Genomic DNA, 27185 nt, shown 5'->3' with positions numbered 1-27185 from the left:
TTTAAACTTCTGTTATTTGTATGCTAAATAACAAAATCATACTTAAGGAGCTTAATGTCTTTGAAAGTATTTTTTTGCAAAGGAACAAACCCGTCTACTCGGTTTCCATATCGCCTTCTAGGACAGCGCTTCAACATCGCCATCTAGTGGTTGACTGAGGAAGGAAAACTTTATAGCAGGTAACGTTAGTTTGATGGTAATGATAACACTAGTTAGGTAGCCTACTCACTTTAATATGGGACCCCAAAAATTGAATTTTGTCTACGTTACTGGTACATTACAGATCAAAATGTATATTCCACAAATATTCCTTTTACCAGCCGTGCAGTCTCTGATTAACTAGCTGGTTTAGGACCAAAGCTCAGATCTGACCGCGAAGTTGACAGTTATAGTAATCTCACGTCAAACTTTTGATAAAACTTGACAGCCCTGAAAAACTTTTAATATTGAATGTAAAAGTAAACATACTCCCTGTTTAATCCACTGCAGACATATTTCCTCTTGAAAAGACCTGTAAACTTTTGTGGGATAAGGTGCTCCAAAAATAATCACTTCCTCTGACGGTGCTACCATATGCGCCATGCTGTAACGGTGCTTGGGTGGTGTAACTGACTCCATCAGAGATCATGCTGCTTCTGGCTCTAGTCCTGAATGATAAAACTACATTATACTAATATTACTATTTAGTTATTATACTGATCTAATCAGTTACCCCAACATTATAACTATAATGATTACTAATAAATCAAATCAGTTACCCCAAAGACAGTAATCTTTTAAAATCAAATAAACTTTTATTATGGTGGTGCAAGTTGGTACAGTTGACAATGTTCAATCTACTTGCTTGGTTACTTGCTAGGCAAAATAATTTACATTTTTCTATTAAAAAGGTTTTCCAGATGTGCGAGAGGACGCTCCCAGTCACAATAATCACGTTGATGCAGCAGATAGCTTCTGAGTTGACTAGCATCTTGTAGAAAACCAGAAACATTTGAGAGGCAGAACTGATTCACTAGCTTTCAACGAAAGAAAACATCAATTTTCCATTTAGGCATCACCTGACCCAATAATGTACTACTAGACTTATACAGGAAGTACTACTGTAGATGTTTGTATGGCAAACAAAGCAAAGACAACTGAAAACTACAAACATCAGAAATATAAAACAGGTAATTAATTCTTAATTTAAACAGTGCATTCTCACACAGTAGAATCAGAGGGTGGAGCACATAGATGTGTTTTTAAAACTCTGAATACGCTCAGGGATGGAGGAGGAGGAAGGTGGGCGGGGGGTGTTAAGGCCTTAATACACTGCTCTGATGGGTTTAGGATCAGACAGTGGTCTGGGTCTAGAGGTGAAGGGGACAGACTGGCCTCACATGCCTGGGGTCAACAGAACCACCAAGACAGCATTCCTATGGCAACGCTACAACGTTTTACTACAGACAAACACTTCTAGAACTTCAAGAATAAGTCATGCAGTGCTGGCTACACGCCCAGCCTGGAGGAAGGGAGACCAGTCAACACAATGACACAAGCGAAAAAGAAAGATATTTAAAGATTGCGGGGTGCACTAGATTATGTGCCACACAGCCACTTGCTCTGGACAGGAGTCATCAGGAACCTTGTGGAGGGAGAGAAAGAGGAGGAGGGAGAGAAAGAGGAGGAGGGAGAGAAAGAGGAGGAGGGAGAGAAAGAGGAGGAGGGAGAGAAAGAGGAGGAGGGAGAGAAAGAGGAGGAGGGAGAGACACAGGAGGAGGGAGAGACACAGGAGGAGGGAGGGAGAGACACAGGAGGAGGGAGGGAGAGACACAGGAGGAGGGAGGGAGGGACACAGGAGGAGGGAGGGAGGGACACAGGAGGAGGGAGGGAGGGACACATGAGGAGGGAGGGAGGGACACAGGAGGAGGGAGGGAGGGACACAGGAGGAGGGAGGGAGGGACACAGGAGGAGGGAGGGAGGGACACATGAGGAGGGAGGGAGGGACACAGGAGGAGGGAGGGAGGGACACAGGAGGGAGGGAGAGACACAGGAGGAGGGAGGGAGAGACACAGGAGGAGGGAGGGAGAGAAAGAGGAGGAGGGAGGGAGAGACACAGGAGGAGGGAGGGAGGGACACAGGAGGAGGGAGGGAGGGACACAGGAGGAGGGAGGGAGGGACACAGGAGGAGGGAGGGAGGGACACAGGAGGAGGGAGGGAGGGACACAGGAGGAGGGAGGGAGGGACACAGGAGGAGGGAGGGAGAGACACAGGAGGAGGGACGGAGGGACACAGGAGGGAGGGAGGGACACAGGAGGAGGGAGGGAGAGACACAGGAGGAGGGAGGGAGAGACACAGGAGGAGGGAGGGAGAGACACAGGAGGAGGGAGGGAGAGACACAGGAGGAGGGAGGGAGAGACACAGGAGGAGGGAGGGAGAGACACAGGAGGAGGGAGGGAGGGACACAGGAGGAGGGAGGGAGGGACACAGGAGGAGGGAGAGAAAGAGGAGGAGGGAGGGACACAGGAGGAGGGAGAGAAAGAGGAGGAGGGAGGGACACAGGAGGAGGGAGAGACACAGGAGGAGGGAGTAGGGACACAGGAGGAGGGAGGGAGAGACACAGGAGGATGGAGTAGGGACACAGGAGGAGCGAGGGAGGGACACAGGAGGAGGGAGGGACGGACACAGGAGGAGGGAGGGACGGACACAGGAGGAGGGAGGGACGGACACAGGAGGAGGGAGAGAAAGAGGAGGAGGGAGGGACACAGGAGGAGGGAGACACAGGAGGAGGGAGAGACACAGGAGGAGGGAGGGACACAGGAGGAGGGAGGGACACAGGAGGAGGGAGAGAAAGAGGAGGGAGGAAAAGAGGAGGAAGGGAGAGAGATGGTTAGATGTGCAGACCACCAGCAGATGTTCAGTAGAAGCAGAAGTCCTGCTCACCTCTCTCCTCTCCTAGTTAGAGTTCCTCTGCCGGACGTTCTTCTCCTTGTGGTTGGTGGAGTTGCTCTTCCTGGGAAACCAGAGAAGACCTGTTACACCCTGCTGGTCCCCGCAGAACACCCAGCCCTCCCAGTGTACTGGTAGACAGAAGGAGAGCAGTACTTACAGAGGAGCAGATCCTGAGTCGTCATCTACACCAGCACACGCACAGAGAGAGACACAGACAGAGAGGGAGGAGATAGAACACACTGTTAGACAGACAGAGCTCTGACACCAGCATGCTCTCCCCAACCAGGAAGTTCCAGGTCCAGTGTTACTCGCTCCCACACACCCCTAACACCTGTTAGTGACACAATGCCACACCCCTAACACCTGTTAGTGACACCATGCTGATGTCAAAGACCACCCTGACTAAGCATGCCCATGCCCGGCTGCGTCTCCATGTCAACGGCATCGCTGCAGTCATCCCATAATTTTATATATATGTATCGTTTCCCCTCCTCCCCACGAGGCCACGCCCCCCAATGCAGCTGTGTAGAGACCCCGCGGTAACCATGGAAACCACAGAGATGGCAGGGAGGGGGAGGTGCTGCAGCAGTGAGTCCACAGGGACACCTGAGATGGTCGTCCACGGTTACAGCAGAGGTGGCGCATGTCGTCGTCATGACGATGATGAAAATGGAGCTGGAACGTTTGACAGCATCACTGGCCATGCGTGGTCAGCATGCACGAGCATGCAGTAACGAACACCAGCCTCTGTCCCTCCTACACCTTCCTCCCCCCATCGTAATCTTAGCAAACCACAACCCCATTAGACTGTCAGGACAAGCAAGAATAACCTCCCCCTCTCACTGGCCACGCTTCACGCTGATTGGAGGCCAGGTTGGGACCTGGGGGGGGTTCTGATTGGTCAGGCGGGGCCAGTCAGAGGTCAGCGTGGGGTCATCTGGCTGGTCAGAAGTAGTGAGTATGAAGGCAGAGCATTCCCACTCCCACAGCTTGTTCAGCTGCATGCAGTCTGGGTCACTTACCACAACACAGCAGCAAGAGAAATCAAAACATGAAATCATAAAAAAGAAGTTTGGACAAATGCCATCAACAGAAGGACTATAACAGGCAGAACTAAAAGAATAAAAGGATGTAAGCATTTTGATCCAGAATATTATCATGTTCAGATCAGCTGTTTGTGCAGCATGTTCAGCACTCAAACACTTGCAGGATGACTCCACTAGGGGGCAGGAGAGGGACACTAACAACCCTGCTAGCTACACTCCCGCTAACTGCTGTTGGTAAGAACTGAGGGTATTTAGGGTAGTTAGATAGGAGATGGGAGTTGGGAAGGAGGAGATGGGAGTTAGGAAGGAGGTGGGGGGAGTTAGGAAGGAGAGGGGAGGAGTTAGGAAGGAGAGGGGGGGAGTTAGGAAGGAGAGGGGGGGGAGTTAGGAGAGGGGAGGGAGTTAGGAGAGGGGGGGGGGAGTTAGGAAGGAGGGGGGGGGGGAGTTAGGAAGGAGGTGGGGGGAGTTAGGAAGGAGGGGGGGGGGTTAGGAAGGAGAGGGGGGGAGTTAGGAAGGAGAAGGGGAGGGAGTTAGGAAGGAGGTGGGGGGAGTTACAAGGAGGGGGGGGGAGTTACAAGGAGGGGGGGGAGTTAGAAGGAAGGGGGGGGGGGGGAGTTAGGAGGGGGGAGTTAGGAGGTGGGGGGGTAGTACTGCTTCGTACCGTCACTGATCTCATCAGGTGTTCTCCTCTTCTCGTAAATGAAGATGATGGTGACCAGGATGATGACCTCGGCCACGATGCCCAGGAAGGGCCACAGGGCAGCCAGGCGGGAGCGTACGCGCAGGTGGATCTTGTCGGAGGCCACGCCCAGCTCACTGGTGGCCATGCACTCGTAGTCGCCCATGTCCTGCTCCATGTCCAGGTCCAGGATGGACAGCGTGGTTTTGTTGGGGGTCGTCTTGATCTCGTACTTGTCGAGGGTGGCGTTGGCGATGGCCTAGGAGGGAGGGACACAGGTTACAAGCTAGCACACACTCGCTCTCTCCCTCACGCACACACACACACACACACACACTCGCTCTCTCCCTCACGCACACACACACACACTCGCTCGCCCTCCCACACACACCCTCCCAGAGGGAGTAGTAGACGTACAAAGGGAGTGCCGTCAGGCTGTATCTTCCTCCAGGCCCAGTCGGTGGGCAGTGGGTACCCGTAACCATGACACACCATCACCCCACGGTCACGCTCGTTCCCCTGCTCAGAGTGCTTGTAGGCCGACACATGGAGAGGAGCTGCGCGCGCACACACACACACACACACACACACACACACAGGTCAGTGGTCACCAGATGGCTGAAAACACACATCAACTACGCCAACATTGCAGAAACACTCGTCACTGAAGATGAAGACAAGGCAGATCCCACGGAGACAGAGGAGGGACTTACTCTTGACCTCTATGACCTCGGAGACCTCGGGCTCAGTGACAAACACACACTTATACTGCCCCCCCGCCTGGGCGTTGATCTTGTTCAGGCTGGAGGGAGAAGGAGGAGAGAGAGAGGATAAGGTCAGGTTGAAGAACACATGATGAACATGGATAACACACTTGTTGTTTGTTGAAGTGAGAGACCAGTCTGCTTCCTCTGCATGGCTCCTCTCTCCCCTCCCCCGTTCAGCCTCTCTCTCCTGCTCCCCTCCCCCTGTTCAGCCTCTCTCTCCTGCTCCCCTCCCCCTGTTCAGCCTCTCTCTCCTGCTCCCCTCCCCCTGTTCAGCCTCTCTCTCCTGCTCCCCTCCCCCTGTTCAGCCTCTCTCTCCTGCTCCCCTCCCCCTGTTCAGCCTCTCTCTCCTGCTCCCCTCCCCCTGTTCAGCCTCTCTCTCCTGCTCCCCCTCCCCCTGTTCAGCCTCTCTCTCCTGCTCCGCCTCCCCCTGTTCAGCCTCTCTCCCCTCCCCCTGTTCAGCCTCTCTCCTGCTCCCCTCCCCCTGTTCAGCCTCTCTCTCCTGCTCCCCATCCCCCTGTTCAGCCTCTCTCCTGCTCCCCCTCCCCCTGTTCAGCCTCTCTCTCCTGCTCCCCCTCCCCCTGTTCAGCCTCTCCCTTCCCCCTGTTCAGCCTCTCTCCTCTCCCCCCTCCCTCTGTTCAGCCTCTCTCTCCTGCTCCCCCTCCCCCTGTTCAGCCTCTCCCTTCCCCCCCTCCCTCTGTTCAGCCTCTCTCGCCTGCTCCCCCTCCCCCTGTTCAGCCTCTCCCTTCCCCCTGTTCAGCCTCTCTCCTCTCCCCTCTCCCCCCTCCCTCTGTTCAGCCTCTCTCGCCTGCTCCTCCCTCTGTTCAGCCTCTCTCTCCTGCTCCTCCCTCTCACTGATATGGAATTAAGGTCACACCGAGGGAAAGAGCACAAAAGAGCTGGAGGCACTCTCTCCTTGCTGCCAACGCTACCAGCAGAGCAGCCTGCAACCAGCAGAGCAGCCTGCAGAGCAGCCTGCAACCAGCAGAGCAGCCTGCAACCAGCAGAGCAGCCTGCAACCAGCAGAGCAGCCTGCAACCAGCAGAGCAGCCTGCAACCAGCAGAGCAGCCTGCTACCAGCAGAGGGCCTGCAACCAGCAGAGGGCCTGCAACCAGCAGAGGGCCTGCAACCAGCAGAGGGCCTGCAACCAGCAGAGGGCCTGCAACCAGCCCTCACTGCTAACAGAGAGAAAGCCCCCCCCCCTACACCAGAGGGCTTGTGTCCCGGCAGGACCTACGTTAATTCAATGTAGGCCTGGTTGGTACTCTTCCTGGTCCCGTCCAGCTCCAGGTCATTCTTCATCCAGAAGCTGCCCTTGATGGGGGAGGTGGGGGCCGTCAGGTTACAGCTCAGCAGAGCAGAGGTCCGGTTACTCACCTCCGCAGGGTCCGTCACTATCAGGGGCTCTGAGGACACACACACCATCATTAGTAACCTCTCTAACCTCCCTTTACAGTTAGGGTTAGGCTAACAGCTGTATTCATGAGGATGTCTGTCTGGAAGACAGTCGTGGGGTTCTGAGAGGAAGGCGTGTCTACAAAGCTCTACAACACAGAGGTCATCCACACTACAGGAAGCGTGTAGGGTTCAAAGGTCATAACATGCCGTCTGAGACCAAGAGACAACACAAAACTCAGACCCTGACCTTTGACCTGTGTAATGACGTCACAGCTAAGCGCAGAACACCTCTAGCACAGGAACACAGGAGGGAGGAACAGCTCTGCCCCAGCTGGGACACAGGAGAGACTACAGAGGCTAGGAGAGTCACTCTGGAGGAGGTACTCTCTGGTCTAGGGGTGTGTGGGGGGGGGGGTGTGGGGAGGAGCAAGGTGGAGGTCAGGAGGTTGACAGGGGCTGGACCACTGTCCTCTTTACAGGGAGGGGCATGTGGCTCCGCCCCCCTCCTCCTCCACTCACGTTGGAACACCAGGACGTTGGCCTGGGAGCGGATCCACTTGATCTTGGGCGTCTTCTTCAGCTCGTTGCGGTCTGGGTCGTTGGAGGCACGGCACTCATACGTGCCCGAGTCAGAGAGGGACAGGTTGCCGAGGACGACGGAGCTGGTGGCGTGTGCTACATAGGTGGCGTTGACGACCATGCGGCCCTCACGCGCCCCGTCAAACAGCTGCACCAGCGTCTCCTCGGGGCCATGGCCCTCCACAAACCACCACTGCACCTCCGGGAGGGGGTCCCCCACCACCTCGCACTGCAGCTCCGCCCAGCCCCCCAGCAGCTTCATCTGGGACAGGGGCGACTTAATGAAGCCAGCTGGGGGAGGGGGGGCAGGCCCAGTAGAGGAGAGCCAGGGGGGGCAGGCCCAGTAGAGGAGAGCCAGGGGGGAGGGGGGGCAGGCCCAGTAGAGAAGAGCCGGGGAGGGGGGGGCAGGCCCAGTAGAGAAGAGCCGGGGAGGGGGGGCAGGCCCAGTAGAGAAGAGCCGGGGAGGGGGGGGCAGGCCCAGTAGAGGAGAGCCAGGGGGGAGGGGGGGCAGGCCCAGTAGAGAAGAGCCGGGGAGGGGGGGCAGGCCCAGTAGAGAAGAGCCGGGGAGGGGGGGGCAGGCCCAGTAGAGGAGAGCCAGGGGGGGGGGAGGCCCAGTAGAGAAGAGCCAGGGGGGGGGGGGGGGCAGGCCCAGTAGAGAAGAGCCAGGGGGGGGGGGGGGGGCAGGCCCAGTAGAGAAGAGCCGGGGGGGGGGGCAGGCCCAGTAGAGAAGAGCCGGGGGGGGGGGGCAGGCCCAGTAGAGAAGAGCCGGGGGGGGGGGGGGGGCAGGCCCAGTAGAGAAGAGCCGGGGGGGGGGGGCAGGCCCAGTAGAGAAGAGCCAGGGGGGGAGGGAAGGCAGGGAGTACAGGCAGAAGGCCGAACAGTGATGGCAGTTGATGGATTGATATTGATTTGAGGTGGGTGTGGGGAGGGCCAGTGGTGATGAAATGTGAGATGGAAAAGACCAGCAGGCAAAATCAAAAGAAAGAAACAGAAAAACAGAAAAGATTAATAGAAATCACAGATGAGAGGGTTGAGTCCTGCCATCAAGATAAGGCAAACATTCAGTATGAAAACGTTATGCAAATGATATTAAGAAATGTGTAACACCGTGAGAAAGGCAGTGAGCACTCAAAAGAAAAAGACGAACAGCACATGCATCAACATTTACTAAACAAACTAAATTAATTCATCAAATGCATTCAATGGAAAGACAGAATACAAAAAAATATATACTTAAACGGCAGTAAAAGACCATGAGAAGCCAGTAGCCACATGATGGGATTAGGGTTAGGATGACCCCATACTGGTTACACCTGGCAGAGCAGATGAAAGGCCTTGAGGGAGGGGGGTTGGGGGCCCAGGGGGCAGGGGTCTCCTACCGGGGACATTCTAGAGAGGATTTACAGCCTAGGTGGGGCTCACTAGAGCAACAACACACTGTCCGTCCATCTGTGTTACTGCTGCCCTCTACACACAGCACAGAGCACAACATCAACATGTTGCCGGGAGATCAACACTGGAGCAGGGGGGGGGGGGGGGGATCTGGAAAACAATAACCATGTTTACTGTTGTAGGGCCACTCCCCTTGTTGTAGGGCCACTCCCCGTGTCGGAGAGAGGATGAGACGGAGGAAGCGGCCCCTGTTCTTTGGGTTTGTGTGAAACCTGGTCGACAACAAGGCTCTCTTAGCAGAGAGGAGAGAGCAGCTGGGCAGGGTGGAGGAGAGCAGCTGGGCAGGGTGGAGGAGAGCAGCTGGGCAGGGTGGAGGAGAGCAGCTGGGCAGGGTGGAAGAGAGGAGCTGGGCAGGGTGGAGGAGAGGAGCTGGGCAGGGTGGAGGAGAGGAGCTGGGCAGGGTGGAGGAGAGGAGCTGGGCAGGGTGGAGGAGAGCAGCTGGGCAATGTGGAGGAGAGCAGCTGGGCAGGGTGGAGGAGAGCAGCTGGGCAGGGTGGAGGAGAGGAGCTGGGCAGGGTGGAGGAGAGGAGCTGGGCAGGGTGGAGGAGAGCAGCTGGGCAGGGTGGAGGAGAGGAACTGGGCAGGGTGGAGGAGAGGAGCTGGGCAGGGTGGAGGAGAGCTGTAATTGTTTGATAAACCCAGGAAATCCTGGTGATGATTAGCTAGCCTAGCAATCTGACTTCTCAGAACTCCTTCTGAGTCCACCCCAGGGTTCTAGAACAGGCTAACAGTGTCACCATGGCAGCAGGCTGAGAAGGTTCTGGATGGTTAATGAGCTACCGGACACAGACAGACCCTGGAGCTGCAAGCATGGTCATGATAAACAACCAGTACTTTTGAATACCTCAGCCAAAAATGGCTGGTGAATTGACAGCGACACATATTTATATTTTAATCAATACATCATATGATTCAAGATGGGCTGAATCTGAACCTAGCTATAGCACCTGTATATGTGTGATATATATATATATATATATGTATATAACATTGTGTTGATGCAGTGGCATAACGACATCTCTGACGTTGATAACAAACCAAACCGTTTAAAAATCGGTTGAAAATTGAGCAAGTTATGGTTATTTAAAAAGTACATGTAGCATCAACACAATGTTATGGGTGAGCGAGTTGACTGTAGCAAGATGGACGCCATGTGCGGACGTTTGACTCTGTTGTCCGGCAACGCGGACGAGACATCTACCCACAGCAGAGCCTGACCAACTCAGGGGGTCATGCACAAAGTCAGGCCACGGGCAACGGTTGCTAGGGCTGTGAAAAACAATGATGCAGTCTGGGATGAGGCACATGATCAGAACATTCCAGAACACAGCCCTGAACAATCTGTACCCAGCCACATTGAGCGCTACCCATATTTGACGGTCTGAAACAGGCATCAGTGATATCAGCAGTAGTCTGTTACATAAATGTCTTCACACAAGACTGTCTGATCTGGTTTCAGTGTCCAACTCTTTAATCTGCTCTAGAAACTGTTCAACTGGGTTTGAACAAAAATACCGGTCCTTTCAAAAATACCTTTCACAGCAGTACCTTCTAACTGCCAGTACTTTTGCATTTTTCTTCTCTTTTCTGTACGTTTCTGCCTTCATCTCGCTGCAGGTCCTTTCTAACATACATTTCAGGCCTTTTGAAACCTGAGCAAATGACTTTCTACAACATTTTTAAATTCTTCTGAATTATTTCTCTTTTTGCATTGTTCTTCTCTTTTCTGTAGTTTTATGCCTTCGTCCAGCTCCTGCCCCTTTCAAAAATACCTTTCGGGCGCTTTGAAGCTTCAGCTTATAACTTTCTACTAAATTTTCACTATTTTCAGCTTTTTTTAGCATGGTCAGCTATCCCCATTCAGGTTTTCAGCATTCTCACTGCTGTTTCGCAGGAACAGCCGTTTCTAGTTATTGTTTATTTTTGGCCCCCTAAGGATCAATATTTGGACTACATAGACAACCCAGGTGTCAAAGGTTTCGTATTGGTAGCGATTGCGTTGGTTGTATTTTTATTTACGTTCCGTTGCATGGTTTAAGTAGAAATTGCGTTTTTGTGGTGAAAAGTGAAGCTAGCGGTGGCTAATTTGCTAGCCACAGTCACTGACGTTACTAACGTCACTAACGTCACAAAAACACACGTGACTACCTGTAGCAGAACATTCGTTTCGCATCTGTTAACTTGGGGGATAGCTAGGCTAACTATAGCTTTACTGCAAGGCAGCTGCAGAAACGCCACAAGCAAAGAGGCCAGGGTGATAACTATTTACTCATTTTACTTTGTGATGTGAAACACAATTGTGAAATGTAATGTACAATATTAGCTGATATTATTAAGGAAGTAGGCCCACATCTACTTTCGGAAACGGTAGTCTACTATTTCACTGAAGCATTAGCATGACATTAGCCTCTGTTGCCCGGGCAACACATACGACAGCGGTCTATGATGCATCTGTTTTCAATCGTTAAAATAAACATTCCTCACAAATAAATTTTCGTTGTAGGATTTATTATGACATTACAAGTAAACGATTTGTTGGTGAAATTATCATTACCTGTGGTTTCAAACCAGTGTTGCTCACTGCAACGCTGTAGCCTACGCGAGACACGCTACAAAAACATCTACACAGCTGTTTAGGAAGTCAAACGGTGACAGAACATGTTCGGCACTCCCCTTACTTAAATCAAGTCTTTCAATAGGTGAAACTATCTGACTACTAAACTGAACTTCATTGCCACAGCATACACTTTGTCAAATCTGTTCATGAAAATAATTAATTTCTGCCTAAACCGTACAACGGAACGTTAAATCGAATTCAACCAACGCAATCGCTACCAAGACGAACACAGCAGTAGTCTACTGTACTGTACTGTAGTAGAATTTACCGGGGCAGCTTCTCCACACAGGGCTATATCGCATTTTGCCTTGTTACTGACAATGATCGCTACCAGTGCGCTTTTTATGAATGAGCGATTTTCCACTAAATAAATGTCAAGCTTATTTACGTTTTTGGGGGGAATATTTTCAGTTAGCAGATGGTACTGTTTGAATCGCGATTCCATCTTCTACTGCCGGTAACGTCGTAGAATAATCTTCAATGGGGGTTCTTTATTCATGAATGCAATACGAGTAGGCTAAATGCCTGAAAATATCACAAGAAGGGAAAAACTTAAAAGGATGTTTAAGTCATAGAGATTAGGTCAATTTTTACACCGGTCTGCCAAATTAATTCATTTTGATTCAGCTATGAGGCTGCCTCTTGCAGGGGAAATGAGAAGACATCTATTTCATTCTACACTTCACTCGTCTTTTGAGTTGTAAATGAGCAGCAAAAAAAGATGCTTTTAAATCTATGTAATCTTTATAAATAATAATTAAGCATTTTTATATAAAATATACAGAAATATCAGTTGTAAAGATGTCATTAAGAAACTGACCCATGTGCAACCAACGCAAGCAAGCACACCCTACAATTTCCCCAGAAATTGTACTCTCTCTAGTTTCTCAACAGTTTTCTGATATTGCCCGAACATGTTGAAAACACGAGCCTACTCCACTCCCTAATCTAACCCTAACCAGCACAGTAGCAGAGGTGGAGGCCCAGTAGTTCGGGTGAATGTGTGATGGAGGAGCTGAATTAACCACTCAGTAGAGCATTGCGTAACTGGTGGAGACCCATGGCTGGAGGCTGAGAAAGTCCACAGCAAAGCTCCCATTCCTTAACAGAGGCTGAGCTGGAGCGATATAATTAGATTACCCTCATACTCTCCACACAACAACAACAGGCCTGTCCTGTGACACGGTGAACCACTCAAGAGCAGCTTCCACCACGACCACTCTGCTGACCGCAGCATCAAGTAAGTGTTCATCTGCTTTTGGAAGAGTGGAGGTTCACCCCTGATGGTGATGGATTACAAGGGTTCACCAGGAACGGGCCCTTGCTGTGTGCTAGCCTGGCTAAACCTGCTGATGCCAGAACTACTGTCATAGGAAGAGGCTGAACACACACTGTTCAGATGTTTCTGTTGCAATGTAGTAGTATTGTTTCATTCACCCTGTCTGGTAGCAGAGATGTGGTTCCTATGTGATGTGGACCTAAATACTGTAAAACCAAGTAGCCTACTTTGGATCCTTCATCTCATTCTGTACTTTCTCAAAACACTTTTCACGTAGCTTTGGATAAAAGAGTCTAGATTCATTTCATGTAAATGTTGACTTTGTGTTTGATTACTGGGGTACAAAGCAGCTGCTTCGACAGGAAGAAACACTACAGGCTGGTCCTTTAGTCCTGTTCCAACAACCCAGCAGGAGAACTAGTTCACACCGGTTTGAGAACAGAAGCTTACTGGGAAACCACTAGCTCACTGCCATTTCAAATTTGCAACACAATTGTGTGAGACTGGATTGAGTTACCCGATTACAGGCCAGATACTCAAGAGGTCGAGGTTCATGTGGTCTAAATAGACTGAAATGGAATTGCAATACATGTTTTCCGCTGTGTTGAACGGCATTTCAGGACTACATCCAACGATATCATCCCGAACACATCTTGAGCAACTTCGACAATAGCTTTTGCGTTGCCCAATTACCTACTGAAATAATAGTTACGATTACTTTAAAAAAAAACACCGCACATTTCACGGATTCAATTAGCATAAAGTAGCTAATTACACCCAGCAAATCATCGTGCTACAGTAATGACCTAAAAATCACTATAACCTGTTAACCTATAAACAGGGAACGTCGAAGTCTAATTTCATTGATCTTACACGTTTAAATATTTAAGTAAACTAAATTGACGACTATTCCTCTATAGACCGTCGATGATCGCGTGCCTGTCCAGTAGTTTACTGCCCTATGACCGGCGTTCCCAGCTTAATAACACTTCTTGTCATAAATAACGTTACAGGAGCTAGCAATGTAGCTGACATTAAAACTATCATTTTAAGCGTTCGGTGGAAAATAAACATTTCACTCAAACACAACTTGGTATACACATGTCCGTACCTAAACCATCTTGAAATGGAAAAGCATGTCATCGTCAATAATTGAAATGGTGTTGGCTTGCTAACGTTAGTCAGCTAGCTAGCTTATTTGCTTGCTAATGTGGTTAGCCAACATGAGAGCACTCCTGCTAAACCTTACCTGTTGACGCACTGGCTCGGTACACGCACAGCAGGGCACTTAACACAAACAGGATCTTCATTTTCACGATTTTCTCTTGTATTTTAAACAAACACTTCGATGATAAACTATAATTCGCGTTATTTGTTCGACTGAATGTTTCGGAGGCGCTCCCTGCTAGTGTCGACCGGAGTTGGTCGTCCTCTATTTGCTCCTCACGCGCTTACGTCATGACTAGGGCCGGCAGCACGTACAGCCACTGAAGTTGTGGGGCGTGACTCAGGCCACGACAACATGTCAGACCCGTAGCCCAAGTCCGAGCCCTAACCATATCAGACCCGTAGCCCAAGGCCCGAGCCCCAACTCTATCAGACCCGTAGCCCAAGATCAGTCATCAGATTGATTCTTTTATATACAGATTGTGAGATTTTACTCAGTTTGCAGATAATATGTAAGCAATGTACCTTTGATATCAGGGAAGAAACCCCCAAAGTACAGCAAAGGAAAAACAAATGTTAAAACACCAATCTATGTCTGGCACGTACACACACACACACCTCAAAGGACACATCAAATAAAAATACACAGATTCACAAATACACACCAAATGTCCCATGATTTATATTTGTGATTGTCAATTCTTAAATAATTTTAACACACGATACATCAAAGTGTAAACTACAGTACAGAAAGTCGGCAACAGGGCCATAACTTCATAAGACCACTGTAATAAAAAATAAATACAAATATAAGGTTATTTAAATATTGCCCTGCTCTGCATGAAAATGTCCCCTACGATTTACATCTGTGGCTGGACCTCACTACAACCAGACAGCAGCTCTGCTCTGGACAGGAGAAACTCCTCTGGGAGTAGGAAGTCTGACTCTGGAAAATGACTAAATGTAAATGTAAGTCAGCATGCACAGGAAACACATACCTCTTCATGTTCCCTGGCCTCTAAAGGATGTGCGCTAATGTAATCAAGCACATCCCCTCCAGGACAAACCCAAGCCCGACAAGGCTGATTGTTATAAAGGTGGACCTGGTGTTGTCTTCCTGTCTGCGATGCTCACAATGCTGCAAGAGACAAATAGAACAGCCTCACTTCCTCTCAACCCTGAACACCTCTCTTTCCCACACTGTGTGGTGTGTGTGTGTACATGACCTCCCGCTCCTGTGTGGCTGACTGATGTCCACTGGGAATTTACCAAAGCAGTTTGTGTCGACATCAAATGAAGACAAGCCTGCTGATATGTGGAGAGCAGGAGCACTATGGAGGGGCTGGAGCCTGCAGCGCCCTCTGTGGGTCAGAGGTAGGAGCACCACACCCCACCGGGGTTAGAGATGGTTTAACCCAGACCTCACCTGGGTTAGAGATGGTTTAACCCAGACCTCACCTGGGTTAGAGATGGTTTAACCCAGACCTCACCTGGGTTAGAGATGGTTTAACCCAGACCCCACCTGGGTTAGAGATGGTGTAACCCAGACCTCACCTGGGTTAGAGATGGTTTAACCCAGACCTCACCTGGGTTAGAGATGGTTTAACCCAGACCCCATCTGGGTTAGAGATGGTGTAACCCAGACCTCACCTGGGTTAGAGATGGCAGCCGGGTTAGTTGACCGTCGCTCCTTAAAACAAACATAATATGCAAACAATCGTAAAACCAAGTTATCACACAATTCATAATAAAAATGTCTTTAATCTAGTGAAATTATACATGATGACAACTATGCAGATGTGACAACCACCAGGAGGCCAAATTAAGCTCATCTTCCATCCAGCTAGCTGTTGTTTATGTATGAGTGTGCATGTGTGTATGTGTTGGGAGAGAGGGTACAAATATGTTTTCCATTTTCAAATACTGAACAAACATACATTGTAGATGAGTCAACATCTCAGTCCATTAAGACTTTGAACTGAGCACTTGCGACCGCTACTTAAAAACTTGACAGCTTAATAATCACAACCTGGTTTAAAAAGTCATCTGGATGAAAAATAGCTACAGTCTTGCTCTGAAGACAACCATACTGAAGGTGTTCAACAGCAGCACTGTCCTGTTTCATATCCCATCCAGCCACGATATTACTTCTACAATCCTCCTCTTCCTCCTCCTCCTGCAGGAGGCCGGGTCCAGCCCGTCACCCCAAGAGAGGACAGGGGTCTGAAGGCTGGGGAGTCCTGGGGGGAAGAGCATCCGTCTGTGTCTGTCTGTCTGCCTGTGTCTGTCATCCCTACCCCTCCAGGCCTCCAAGCCCTAACCCTCCAGGCCTCCAAGCCCTAACCCTCCAGGCCTCCAAGCCCTAACCCTCCAGGCCTCCAAGCCCTACCCCTCCAGGCCTCCAAGCCCTAACCCTCCAGGCCTCCAAGCCCTACCCCTCCAGGCCTCCAAGCCCTACCCCTCCAGGCCTCCAAGCCCTAACCCTCCAGGCCTCCAAGCCCTAACCCTCCAAGCCTCCAAGCCCTAACCCTCCAAGCCCTAACCCTCCAAGCCTCCAAGCCCTAACCCTCCAAGCCCTAACCCTCCAGGCCTCCAAGCCCTAACCCTCCAGGCCTCCAAGCCCTAACCCTCCAGGCCTCCAAGCCCTAACCCTCCAGGCCTCCAAGCCCTAACCCTCCAGGCCTCCAAGCCCTAACCCTCCAAGCCCTAACCCTCCAGGCCTCCAAGCCCTAACCCTCCAAGCCCTAACCCTCCAGGCCTCCAAGCCCTAACCCTCCAGGCCTCCAAGCCCTAACCCTCCAGGCCTCCAAGCCCTAACCCTCCAGGCCTCCAAGTCCTAACCCTCCAGGCCTCCAAGCCCTAACCCTCCAGGCCTCCAAGTCCTAACCCTCCAGGCCTCCAAGTCCTAACCCTCCAGGCCTCCAAGCCCTAACCCTCCAAGCCCTACCCCTCCAAGCCCTAACCCTCCAGGCCTCCAAGCCCTAACCCTCCAGGCCTCCAAGCCCTAACCCTCCAGGCCTCCAAGCCCTAACCCTCCAGGCCTCCAAGCCCTAACCCTCCAGGCCTCCAAGCCCTAACCCTCCAGGCCTCCAAGCCCTAACCCTCCAGGCCTCCAAGCCCTAACCCTCCAGGCCTCCAAGCCCTAACCCTCCAGGCCTCCAAGCCCTAACCCTCCAGGCCTCCAAGCCCTAACCCTCCAAGCCCTAACCCTCCAGGCCTCCAAGCCCTAACCCTCCAGGCCTCCAAGCCCTAACCCTCCAGGCCTCCAAGTCCTAACCCTCCAGGCCTCCAAGCCCTAACCCTCCAGGCCTGGGCATCCTTCCCCCAGTTGGGGTCAGACAGGGGGAGGGTGGGGGACACGGTCATGGGTGAGGAAGGCGGAGGAGGTTCTAGGAGTCTGTAGAGTTGTCCTGACTGGTGGAGCTGGAGGACGGAGGAGTGGAGGAAGAGGAGGAGGAGGAAGAGGAGGTGAAGTTCATTCCTGATAGTCCAGGTGGGTTCATGGCTGTGTTCTGTCCACTCAGACTCATCCTGCACACAGGACACGTGTCATGCTGGAGAGAGAGAAAGAGGGAGGGAGGGAGAGAGAGACGGAGAGAGAATTAGATGTATCAGTCATCACTCCAGTTAAGTTGTAATGAGCAGTAATATGTAATACAGTTGTTAGGGGGAGGGTGTGTGTGTGTGTGTGTGGGGGGGGGGGGGGGGGGGGGGGGGGGGCTACCTGCTCCAGCCAGGGGATGATGCAGTCGTTGTGGAACAAGTGGTTACATGGAAGCTGCCTGACTGTCTCTCCTGTGCTGTAGTCTTCCTTACACACAGGACACTCTAGACCTGAGCCTACACACACACACACACACACACACACGTCAGTGGACTAAAGACAGGTAACAGGTCATACAGCACCATGGGTCTCTGTGTGAGGGAACCCCATGGCAGGATAGACCAGTTGTGTGTGTGTGTGTGTGTGCTCACCAACATGCTCCTCTGTGATGTGGATGCAGGGCAGGGTCTTGATCTTCTCCCTGTCAGCTGGAGGAGGACCCGTGTTCTCAAACTGGTTCAGCAGCTGCGGGGAGGAGAGGGGGAGATAGGATGTTTTCATCCACAATTCAGACAAAGGTTTATCAAATGGATAGTGGTACCAGAGGAGGGTGGGACCAGAGGAGGGTGGTACCAGAGGGGGGTACCGGAGGAGGGTGGTACCAGAGGAGGGTGGTACCAGAGTAAGATGGTACCAGAGTAGGGTGGTACCAGAGTAAGGTGGTACCAGAGTAAGGTGGTACCAGAGTAGGGTGGTACCAGAGGAGGGGGGTACCAGAGGAGGGGGGGTACCAGAGGAGGGGGCTACCTGTGTGATGATGGCGTCCAGACCACCGGCCCCCCAGGCGTAGTCCATGGGGTTGGAGTGCAGCACCCCCCTGAGGGACAAACACACCCGTCACCATGGAGACTCACACCCCCCCCCTCCCCATCATTATTACGAATGATTTTATTCGAAATACAAGCCCTGCCCGAGGTTAATAATAATCCATATTATTATTGTTAGTGTGTGGTACTCACCAAGGCCCCACGCCCATATTAGGCATGGCCGTGGGCGCAATGATTCCGTTCACCAGCTGCTGAATGATTCTGGAACGGAATAAACACAACAGTCATGTGATGTTATACTGTTGCCACGGTCACAGCTTACGTAACAAGTGAGTTTGTGAAAGAGAAGTTGTTAGATTAGTGGGAATCAGATGGCTGAGCGGTTAGGGAATCGGGCTATCACTCAGAAGGTTGCCGGTTCGATTCTGGCCATGCAAAAATGACATTTTGTCCTTGGGCAAGGCACTTCACCCTACTTGCCTCGGGGGGAATGTCCCTGTACTTACTGTAAGTGAGTCTGCTAAAAAAAAAAAGACTAAAGGTAGATTATCTAGTCACGTTAAGATAGAGAGATCCAGTCATGTTAGTCATGGGACTGGTTGGGACGGATTATCCCCTCTCCCCCCTCACCCCTCCAGTGTGGGCACGCCCTCCTGCCTCCCGATCTGCCTCCTGGCGCCATGTCGAACCCGTGGTTGCCTGGCGCTGTAGCGTTGCCGTGACACCATCTCCCTCTCCCGGCGGTTCTCTGCCTCACGGTTGTCCTCTGGCACCGGCTCATCAAACAGCCCCAGAGCAAACTGGCCAAACCCAGGAGGGAGGGGGAACATCTGCTGGGGTTCCACGTTCTAGAGGAAGGAACCGGAACAGGGACACAGAGAACATGACCAGGAACTCAAGGTTTGTAGAATACCCACACACAGTTCCTAACCCTTACACCCGTACTACCCTGCTCCAGATATAAAAATGTTCCAGAGTGCCGATTTAGGAACCACAGCCCGTCTCACACACCTGGAAGGCTAGCGTGTTCTGGGTCCCGCTGGTGATGCTGGCAGAGGAACCGTTTTCGGCGCTGTCCGGGGAGACAAGCAACAACAGAGTTACAGCAGCGCTCATCTCCGAGCAGCTCTCTAACAGCCAGACTTTGAGGGTCAGGGTTAACCCCGACCCTGACCCTAACCACACACAAACCTTTCCTCCTCCAGGAGCTCCTCGATGAAGCCAGACTCACATCTGGGACACGTGTAGTCCTGCAACACACACACACGGTTCAGTTCTGCTTCTTCTCTCTCACACACACACACAAATCAGAAGTCAATCAGCCCTGCTATCAAACTCCCTCCCACACACACGAGAGAGAGAGCGATAGATTGAATAGAGAACAAAGATCCATTCAGCCCTGCACACACACAGTAGTAAATTACCACCGACTGTCATTCCCACTAGAACCAGGAGACTGGGTCAAGTGTCATCTAGGTGGCAACCCAGTAAACGGTCTTTATACCATCATATCACAGCTCAAAGCTTAGCTTGCCTGCATGGAACCAGGAAGAATACAAAGATTAGGTTTATGATAGGCTAGCATGCTAGCTGTCAGGTGTCAACCCACAACCTAACTGTCGGAGACTCAGACCGCTAGCTGACGAAATAGCAAAACGTTCTAGCTACGTGTTTGAGAATAGCTTAACAGTTTTTCTGGATGACTGCTTCCAAAAAGACAGTTTCTACACCATAGACTTCAGCTTTAGCTCGTTAGCTAATTAGCTGTGTACCTGCGTACTACTGTGTGCTTCGCTAGCAGCCTAGGCTAGTAGCTAGCTAGAAGGTGGACGCACTACGAGTTACAAAGCAATGAGATGGTCCAGACAAACAACAAGGTACACGTTCATCCCGTGAATATGATGTAATCTCGTGCTTCATCTCGTTGATACTTACGGGGAGGCGGGGGTTTATCTCGGCTGAGCACCGGTGACAGAAGAACCGGCTGGGCCACGGTGGTGCCTCCGCCATTTTTATCTCACTTGTGAAGATAGTGACTGTACGGTGCTCTGACAGGGACAAAATATGTCGGTGCAGACTGCGGCTTTCAAAGCAGTTTGCCAAATCCTTGTCTATGATGCGTACTTTAGTTTTCAACACGGCCGCTAGATGGTGCGCTGAGGCGCTTGTAGCAGACTCTCCAGCAAACAGATGAATTCCACTGTTCCACACGCCATTTTAAGAATGACCACAGTCACCTGGATATTGACTGTGTTGGTGTGATAGTGTGTTGATCAACCTTCCCAAATTAGACAATTAAGTGTTCAAGTACTGGTACATTGGAATATAATTCATGAATTATACTCTGGAACATATACAACAAATTATAGGCAATGTGGGGAGGGTAGAAGCCAGGTGAGGCCAGGTGAGGCCAGGTGAGGATAGAGGCCAGATGAGGGTAGAAGCCAGGTGAGGCCAGGTGAGGATAGAGGCCAGATGAGGGTAGAAGCCAGGTGAGGGTAGACCCTGGAGTCTGGAGGCCAGAAGAACCCTAGCAGGAGACTTCATGTCTGTGTATTTATTCTGGAGAGGAGGCTCTGCGGGCTGGCTGGCTGGGCCTCCTCTGTTTGGCTGGCTGGCTGGGCCTCCTCTTGCTGGCTGGCTGGGCCTCCTCTGGTTGGCTGGCTGGCTGGGCCTCCTCTGGTTGGCTGGCTGGCTGGGCCTCCTCTTGCTGGCTGGCTGGGCCTCCTCTGGTTGGCTGGCTGGCTGGGCCTCCTCTGGCTGGCTGGCTGGCTGGGCCTCCTCTTACTGGCTGGCTGGGCCTCCTCTTGCTGGCTGGCTGGGCCTCCTCTTGCTGGTTGGCTGGCTGGGCCTCCTCTTGCTGGCTGGCTGGTCCTCCTCTGGCTGGCTGGTGTTCAGGTAGCGCTGCTCCCCAGAGGGCCATAACCGGCTGATTTACGTGAGGGACAGACAGCCCCGTCAGAAGAGCCTCCAGAGATCCGGACTGCTGGCATCACCTTGCGTCCCTCTGTAGGAGTATGAGTAGGAGTTTCCTCCTGATTGAGCAACAGCCAATCAATGCCCTCCAGCCTGCTGGTCCGATGGAATGTGTTGTTTGGTACCAGGAGTGTGTGTGTATGTGTGTGTGTGTGAGAGTGTGTGAGAGAGAGAGAGTAGACAGGCAGCTATGTCTGGGGGCGGAAGTGAGGCATTCTCTGCCTCCAGTGCATCACTGAGCTTCTGCAGGGTTCATTGTTGTAGGGAGATGTGGGAGGGGGGCCTGGGGGGGGGGGGGGGGGTGTCACAGACAGGTCATGTGAGCTGCTACAATGAATTAGTTCTTCTGATTTCTGGACTGGCCCAGGAAGCTAATCTGGGTCTGGGCTGGGTCTGGTCTGGGTCTTGTCTGGGTCTGGTCTTGGTCTGGGTCACATCAGAAGAGCTGGGTTCTGGAGGGTCCAGAAATGCTTCAACAACACAAGCTACTTCCTGCTTCCTGCTTCTCTCTCATGTCACGAGTTCCCAGGGAAACACAGCCTCACTCAGCCTCACTCAGCCTCACTCAGCCGTCCCAGGCCACATGGAGGCAGTTGGGAGAACATGTGCTCTCAATTATCCACCCGAGTCCAAGCCTCTTAGTCACTGTATACCGGGCGGCTCGGGGGGCTGGTGGCTCGGGGGGCCAGGGGGCTCAGGGGGCCAGGGGGCTCGGGGGGCCAGGGTGCTCGGGGGGCCAGGGGGCTCGGGGGGGCCAGGGGGGCTCGGGGGGCCAGGGGGGCTCGGGGGGCCAGGGGGGCCAGGGGGCTCGGCCCTGTGATGGTGGTGTGTGTGTGTGTGATGGTGGTGTGTGTGTGTGATGGTGGTGTGTGTGTGTGTGTGATGGTGGTGTGTGTGTGTGTGATGGTGGTGTGTGTGTGTGTGTGATGGTGGTGTGTGTGTGTGTGTGTGATGGTGGGGGGTGATGTGTTCAGAACTGTGGGTGGTCTCAAACCCCATCTCTCCATCTCTCTCTTATTCTCTCCCCACACATCTCTCTCTTACTCTCTCTCCATAAATCTCTCAATCTCTTTCTTTCTTTCCCTCTGCTTTCTAGTTTCTGGAAGCTATCAGACAGCTAGCAACAGGAAGGGATGCAGTACAGACTTGTTATACACAGGAAGTGATGCAATGCAGGGACATTATACACAGGAAGTGATGCAGGAGAGGATCATCACACACAGTGATGATCTGCAGTGTGCTTTGATAGGACAATTGTGTAATGTGTGTGCGTATGAGTGTGTGTGTATGTGTGTATGAGTGTGTATGTATGTGTGTGTGTGTGAGCTAAGTTTGTGTTTGTGTAATCTCTCCTTGGGTGATTTAATGGTAATGGAAGAGTGTTCTGGGAACTCCTCGATGGAGGAACGTAATTTCCGTTGTGAGTAAGAGGGGGGGGGGCACATTGTGGGCAAATTATACAAAATACACAGACTGGATACAGACCACATACACACACACACACACACACACACACACACACATACACACATACACATACACATACACATACACACACACACACACACACACATACACACACACACACACACACACACACACATACACACACACATACACATACACACACACATACACATACACACACACACACACACACACTCACACATACACACACACATACACATACAGACCAGGAAGAGACTCCACAAGTTGTCAATGCCACCACCAGAAGAACTGTGAGGAGGGCAGCTAGATGTGTGTGGGGAAAAACAACAGTTTCAAATGGCATTGTTATTCCCCTGTTTGAACAGCCGTATACCTCCACCCCCGATGTACCAGCGTGACTGGAACACAGGATAAACATCAGCAAAGTCAAAACAGATGGTAGCACTGGGCATGAGACACACCGAGAGAGGGAGAGGGAAGGAGGGGAAAGGGAGAGGGGGATGGAATAGGAGAGGGAGAAAGAGAGGGAGAAGTTGATAAATGGAGGGAGAGTGTGAGAGAGAAGGAGATACCAAGACAGGGGATAGATGAGAATGTAGTGAGCTCCTTCCATCTTACACACACATACATTCTGCACACACACACATACATACTGCACACACACACACACACACACACATTCTGCACACACACACACACACACATACTGTACACACACACACATTCTGCACACACACACACATACTGTACACACACACTGGACTAGGCAGGAAAGAGACATCATGACAAATATCATTGTTTATTTAGAGATTAAATGACAGTACAAAAATAAGTAAATACATGTATCATTCATATTTCACAGTATGCACACAGGTACACAAGAGTTATTTACATCAATAACTGTTCTTACTCTGTATGTTCAGTAAAATGAAAACAATTTAAAAATTTAAACAAATTCTCAGTCATTTGGTTTGTTGGATTTACATGACTGTCGTTTATCTGTCCATGAATGCGTCTGTTTCTATCTGGTCTGCTTCTGATCTGCTTCTAGTCTGTACATGGTCTGTATCTGGTCTGTATCTGGCCTTCATGAACTGTTTACGGTCTGTTATGTGGTGTCTTTGGACCATTTTTAGTTTAAACTGTGTTCAGGGTTGTGTGACTGGTCTGTGTTAAGGTGTGTGTGTTTGCCCTGTGTTCAGGGTTGTGTGACTGGTCTGTGTTAAGGTGTGTGTGTTTGCCCTGTGTTCAGGGTTGTGTGACTGGTCTGTGTTAAGGTGTGTGTGTTTGCCCTGTGTTAAGGTGTGTGTGTTTGCCCTGTGTTAAGGTGTGTGTGTTTGCCTTGTGTTAAGGTGTGTGTATCCTAGCCTAGAGGTCTGGTGAGTTCACACTAAATCCAGCTCCAGATTCCCAGACAGATTAGATTCAGCGGTCCAATCAGATAAGGCTACCCACGTGTCTGTCCAATCAGATAAGGGTGCCCACGTGTCTGTCCAATCAGATAAGGGTGCCCACGTGTCTGTCCAATCAGATAAGGCTGCCCACGTGACTCTGTTACTCCCCAGTCTGGGAACATGTGGAGTCAGATGAGAATGTGTGAGCGCCCCCAACACTGGGTTCCCTCAGTGGCAGGAGGTTAACAGGTCTGCGCTGAAACACAGGACATGTTGTCGAGGGCTGGACTCTTCCAGAAGCAGAACTGAACTGGTAATGTCAGTTATCAGCGGGTGCCTCGCAGCCCTGACTAAGATCCAGCCTAAACATCCTGTATGTGAGTAGGAGAGGGGTGTGTGTGTAGAAGGAGAGATGTGTGTGTGCGTGTGCAGGAGAGTTTGCAGGCAGGAGATGGTGCTGGGTGTCTATATGTGTGTAGGAGGGGTGTGTGTGTGTGTAGGAGGGGTGTGTGTGTGTGTGTGTGTGTGTGTGTGTAGGAGGAGTGTGTATGTGAGATGCTGCAGGGTGTGTGTTTTGGCTCATGGCTCAGATGCAGTAGAGTGGTCTGACTCTAATGAAACCACACTACACTAACTCCACTTCACTGTTTGCACCAGGGAGGAAAATACATCCATTTGGGAGGAATAAAACCCCAAATTCCTGGTAACAAAGCAGCCAGTGACTGTAATTACTGTTATTCATAAACAAACAGTAGACAGTGAAACAGTACAGCGCTGTGGGTTAACAGGTAATTATGGATATGTAGGTCTGTATACAGGAAAACAACATAAGTACAAACCCGCTCCAATAAATAGTAGTAACTATACCATTAGGGTATAACCCTAACCCTTATGGTAATTTATTTACAATATACACAAATGTGCCCCCCCCCCTAGCAGAACCCCGCTTGTTTTAGGACACACACCAAGACTCCACCAAGGAGGGGGGGATGAAGGATGGAGGGGAGGAGAGGAGAGGAGAGGAGAGGGGAGGAGGAGGGGGGAGGGGAGGAGGATAGGAGAGGGGAGGGGAGGGGAGGGGAGAGGAAGAAAGGGAGGGGAGGGGAGAGGAGGAAAGGGAGGGAAGGGAAGGAGAGGGGAGGGGAGAGGAAAGGGAGGTGGTCTGCTCTGGACACAACTGGTCTTTAGAGGGCGTTCTCCTCACTGCCCTCCTGGCCCTGAGTCTTCTTAGGAGGGGTCTGAAGAGAGAGGGAGGAGGAGGGAGGGTGGTATCATGACAATGGTCAGTTTAAGAGACAGATAGACAGACAGGCAGGCAGACGGGCAGACAGGCAGAGAGACAGACAGACAGACAGACAGACAGACAGACAGATAGACAGGCAGGCAGGCAGGCAGGCAGGCAGACAGATAGACAGGCAGACAGGCAGAGAGACAGACAGAGCAGGACAGATAGACAGGCAGAGAGACAGGCAAAGAGACAGGCAGACAGATGACAGGCAGACAGGCAGAGAGACAGACAGACAGACACACAGATAGATAGATATACAGGCAGACAGGCAGACAGACAGGCAGACAGGCAGACAGACAGGCAGGCAGGCAGGCAGGGGTCTTACAGCTGCAGTGTCCGAGGTGTCTGGCTCCTATGGAGTGCCCCAGGAAGCAGGTGGCCCGCCGCAGGTGACAGGCGCTGGCATAGGTCACGTTGTCGTTGCCACATATTGGCCTGCTCTGTCGTCATGGGATTGGGCAGGGCGCGGTGCGGCACATGACACAGTGAGCACTGTTGGTCTGGTCAGTTACACAGCTGTGTGTTCCTGGACACACCACGTTGGAGCACGACTCTGCACACACACACACATCCGGGACATGAATGGTACGTGTGTGAGAGTGTGTGTGAAGTGTGTGAGCATGTGAGAGTGTGTACTCACTCTTGCACCCCCCTGGTACATGACTTCCAGGTCAGGCTGTCCCTGGCAGCGAGCCAGCAGCAGGCCACACTCGTCTGGGTAAGTGTTCCCGTCGCTGCCACACACCGGCCGGCCCCGCCGCCCTAGCACGGAGCAGTCAGGGGAACACAAACACTGGGGCCGGCCTGCCTTCAGCCTGCACACCTTCCCCGGGCCGCAGGTCACGCCCTCACATGTCTCTGCACACACACACACGTACACACACGCGTGCACACTCACACAGTGTGAGTATTACTGCCTCTCTCTGCTCTGATAGTGATCAGGTATGTACCTGCTCTCATGTACCTGCTCTGATAGTGATGCCTTTATGTACCTGCTCTCTTGCATGCTGAGAGAGAAGAGAGAGAGAGAGAGAGAGAGAGAGAGAGAGAGAGAGAGAGAAGAGAGAGAGAGAGAGACGAGAGAGAGAGGAGAGAGAGAGAGAGAGAGAAAGAGAGAGAAAGGAGAAGACCTACATTAAAGTACTTGTTATCTTAGCATGGCCATTCTGTGTTTGTGCATGCGTGTGTCACAAATGCATTAACACACACGCAGTCACACACACAGTCACACACAGTCACACACACAGTCCACACAGTTTCACACCCACACAGTCACACACACACACACACTCAGTAGATGCCAGCAGTGGAAGGAAGCTGGGAAGATGATCTGGCTCAGCTCCCTGGCAGGAGCTCAGAGGAGAGAGGAGAGAGAGGAGAGGGGAGAGAGGAGAGGGGAGAGGGGAGAGGGGGGAGAGGGGAGAGGGGAGAGGGGAGAGGGGAAAGGGGAAAGGGGAAAGGGGAAAGGGGAAAGGGAAAGGGGAAAGGGAGAAAGGGGAAAGGGGAAAGGGAGAGGGGGAGAGGGGGAGAGGGGAGAGGGGAGAGGGGAAAGGGGAGAGGGGAGAGAGGAGAAAGGAGAGGGGAGAGGGGAGAGAGGAGAGGAGGGGAGAGGGGACGAGGGAAAGGGGAGAGGGGAGAGAGGAGAAAGGAGAGAGAGAGAGGAGAGAGAGGAGAGGAGAGGAGAGGGGAGAGAGGAGAGAGGGGAGAGAGAGGAGAGGGGAGAGGGAGAGGGGAGAGAGAGATAGGTGAGAGTGGAGAGGGGAGAGAGGAGAGGAGGAGAGAGAGGAGAGGGGA

General features: G+C 51.8%; 4 protein-coding genes across 5 annotated transcripts; all 4 read right to left on the bottom strand.

The window, feature by feature from the left end:
* Positions 1–772: 772 nt before the first annotated feature.
* Positions 773–14180, bottom strand: bsg (basigin). 2 transcript variants are annotated; one of them, XM_067230727.1, is made up of 8 exons: positions 13996–14180; positions 6659–6827; positions 5370–5458; positions 5074–5213; positions 4639–4915; positions 3089–3113; positions 2923–2992; positions 773–1624 (listed from the first exon to the last, which is right to left on the bottom strand). In XM_067230727.1, exons 1-7 carry the CDS (start codon positions 14054–14056, stop codon positions 2935–2937), a joined length of 819 nt encoding a protein of 272 aa, XP_067086828.1. In that variant the 5' UTR covers positions 14057–14180; the 3' UTR covers positions 773–1624; positions 2923–2934. The 2 variants fall into 2 exon arrangements, with proteins under 2 accessions (XP_067086828.1, XP_067086829.1); XM_067230728.1 differs by having other exon boundaries at positions 3089–3101.
* On the bottom strand, positions 7110–7686 carry LOC136936556 (basigin-like). Its single transcript, XM_067230175.1, has 2 exons — positions 7339–7686; positions 7110–7150 (listed from the first exon to the last, which is right to left on the bottom strand). The coding sequence occupies exons 1-2, from the start codon at positions 7658–7660 to the stop codon at positions 7110–7112; spliced, it is 363 nt and encodes a 120-aa protein (XP_067086276.1). The 5' UTR covers positions 7661–7686.
* A 3022-nt stretch (positions 14181–17202) lies between the features above and the next one.
* On the bottom strand, positions 17203–20320 carry LOC136936913 (E3 ubiquitin-protein ligase RNF126-like). Its single transcript, XM_067230585.1, has 9 exons — positions 20220–20320; positions 19476–19534; positions 19296–19356; positions 18915–19132; positions 18477–18545; positions 18265–18334; positions 17889–17982; positions 17638–17753; positions 17203–17467 (listed from the first exon to the last, which is right to left on the bottom strand). Exons 1-9 carry the CDS (start codon positions 20292–20294, stop codon positions 17303–17305), a joined length of 927 nt encoding a protein of 308 aa, XP_067086686.1. The 5' UTR covers positions 20295–20320; the 3' UTR covers positions 17203–17302.
* Positions 20321–21898: 1578 nt separating this feature from the next.
* On the bottom strand, positions 21899–26249 carry fstl3 (follistatin-like 3 (secreted glycoprotein); the record flags this gene model as incomplete). The annotated part of the gene is given in 3 exon segments (XM_067230242.1): positions 21899–22023; positions 25717–25944; positions 26028–26249. Coding segments are annotated over 3 exon segments (575 nt in total), but the record flags the coding sequence as incomplete, so codon positions are not given.
* Between the last annotated feature and the right edge of the window lie 936 nt (positions 26250–27185).

The sequence above is a fragment of the Osmerus mordax genome, chromosome 27 (genome assembly GCF_038355195.1).
Source record: "Osmerus mordax isolate fOsmMor3 chromosome 27, fOsmMor3.pri, whole genome shotgun sequence".
NCBI lineage: Eukaryota > Metazoa > Chordata > Actinopteri > Osmeriformes > Osmeridae > Osmerus > Osmerus mordax.
The sequence above is the reverse complement of the archived record's forward strand: the minus strand, read 5'-3'. Positions and strand labels throughout refer to the sequence as shown.

Excerpts from the sequence above, each read along its gene's own strand:
- LOC136936913 (XM_067230585.1), bottom strand. The coding sequence starts at position 20,294 with ATGGCGGAGGCACCACCGTGGCCCAGCCGGTTCTTCTGTCACCGGTGC. Across the intron at positions 17,754-17,888 it reads CATCACAGAGGAGCATGTTG|GCTCAGGTCTAGAGTGTCCT; the intron begins GTGAGCACACAC and ends GTGTGTGTGTAG. Across the intron at positions 17,468-17,637 it reads TCATCCCCTGGCTGGAGCAG|CATGACACGTGTCCTGTGTG; the intron begins GTAGCCCCCCCC and ends CTCTCTCTCCAG.
- LOC136936556 (XM_067230175.1), bottom strand. The coding sequence starts at position 7,660 with ATGAAGCTGCTGGGGGGCTGGGCGGAGCTGCAGTGCGAGGTGGTGGGG. Across the intron at positions 7,151-7,338 it reads CAACGTCCTGGTGTTCCAAC|CTGGGGCAGAGCTGTTCCTC; the intron begins GTGAGTGGAGGA and ends CCTGTGTCCCAG.
- bsg (XM_067230727.1), bottom strand. The coding sequence starts at position 14,056 with ATGAAGATCCTGTTTGTGTTAAGTGCCCTGCTGTGCGTGTACCGAGCC. Across the intron at positions 5,214-5,369 it reads CGAGGTCATAGAGGTCAAGA|CTCCTCTCCATGTGTCGGCC; the intron begins GTAAGTCCCTCC and ends GTGCGCGCGCAG. Across the intron at positions 4,916-5,073 it reads AGCCTGACGGCACTCCCTTT|GCCATCGCCAACGCCACCCT; the intron begins GTACGTCTACTA and ends CCTCCCTCCTAG.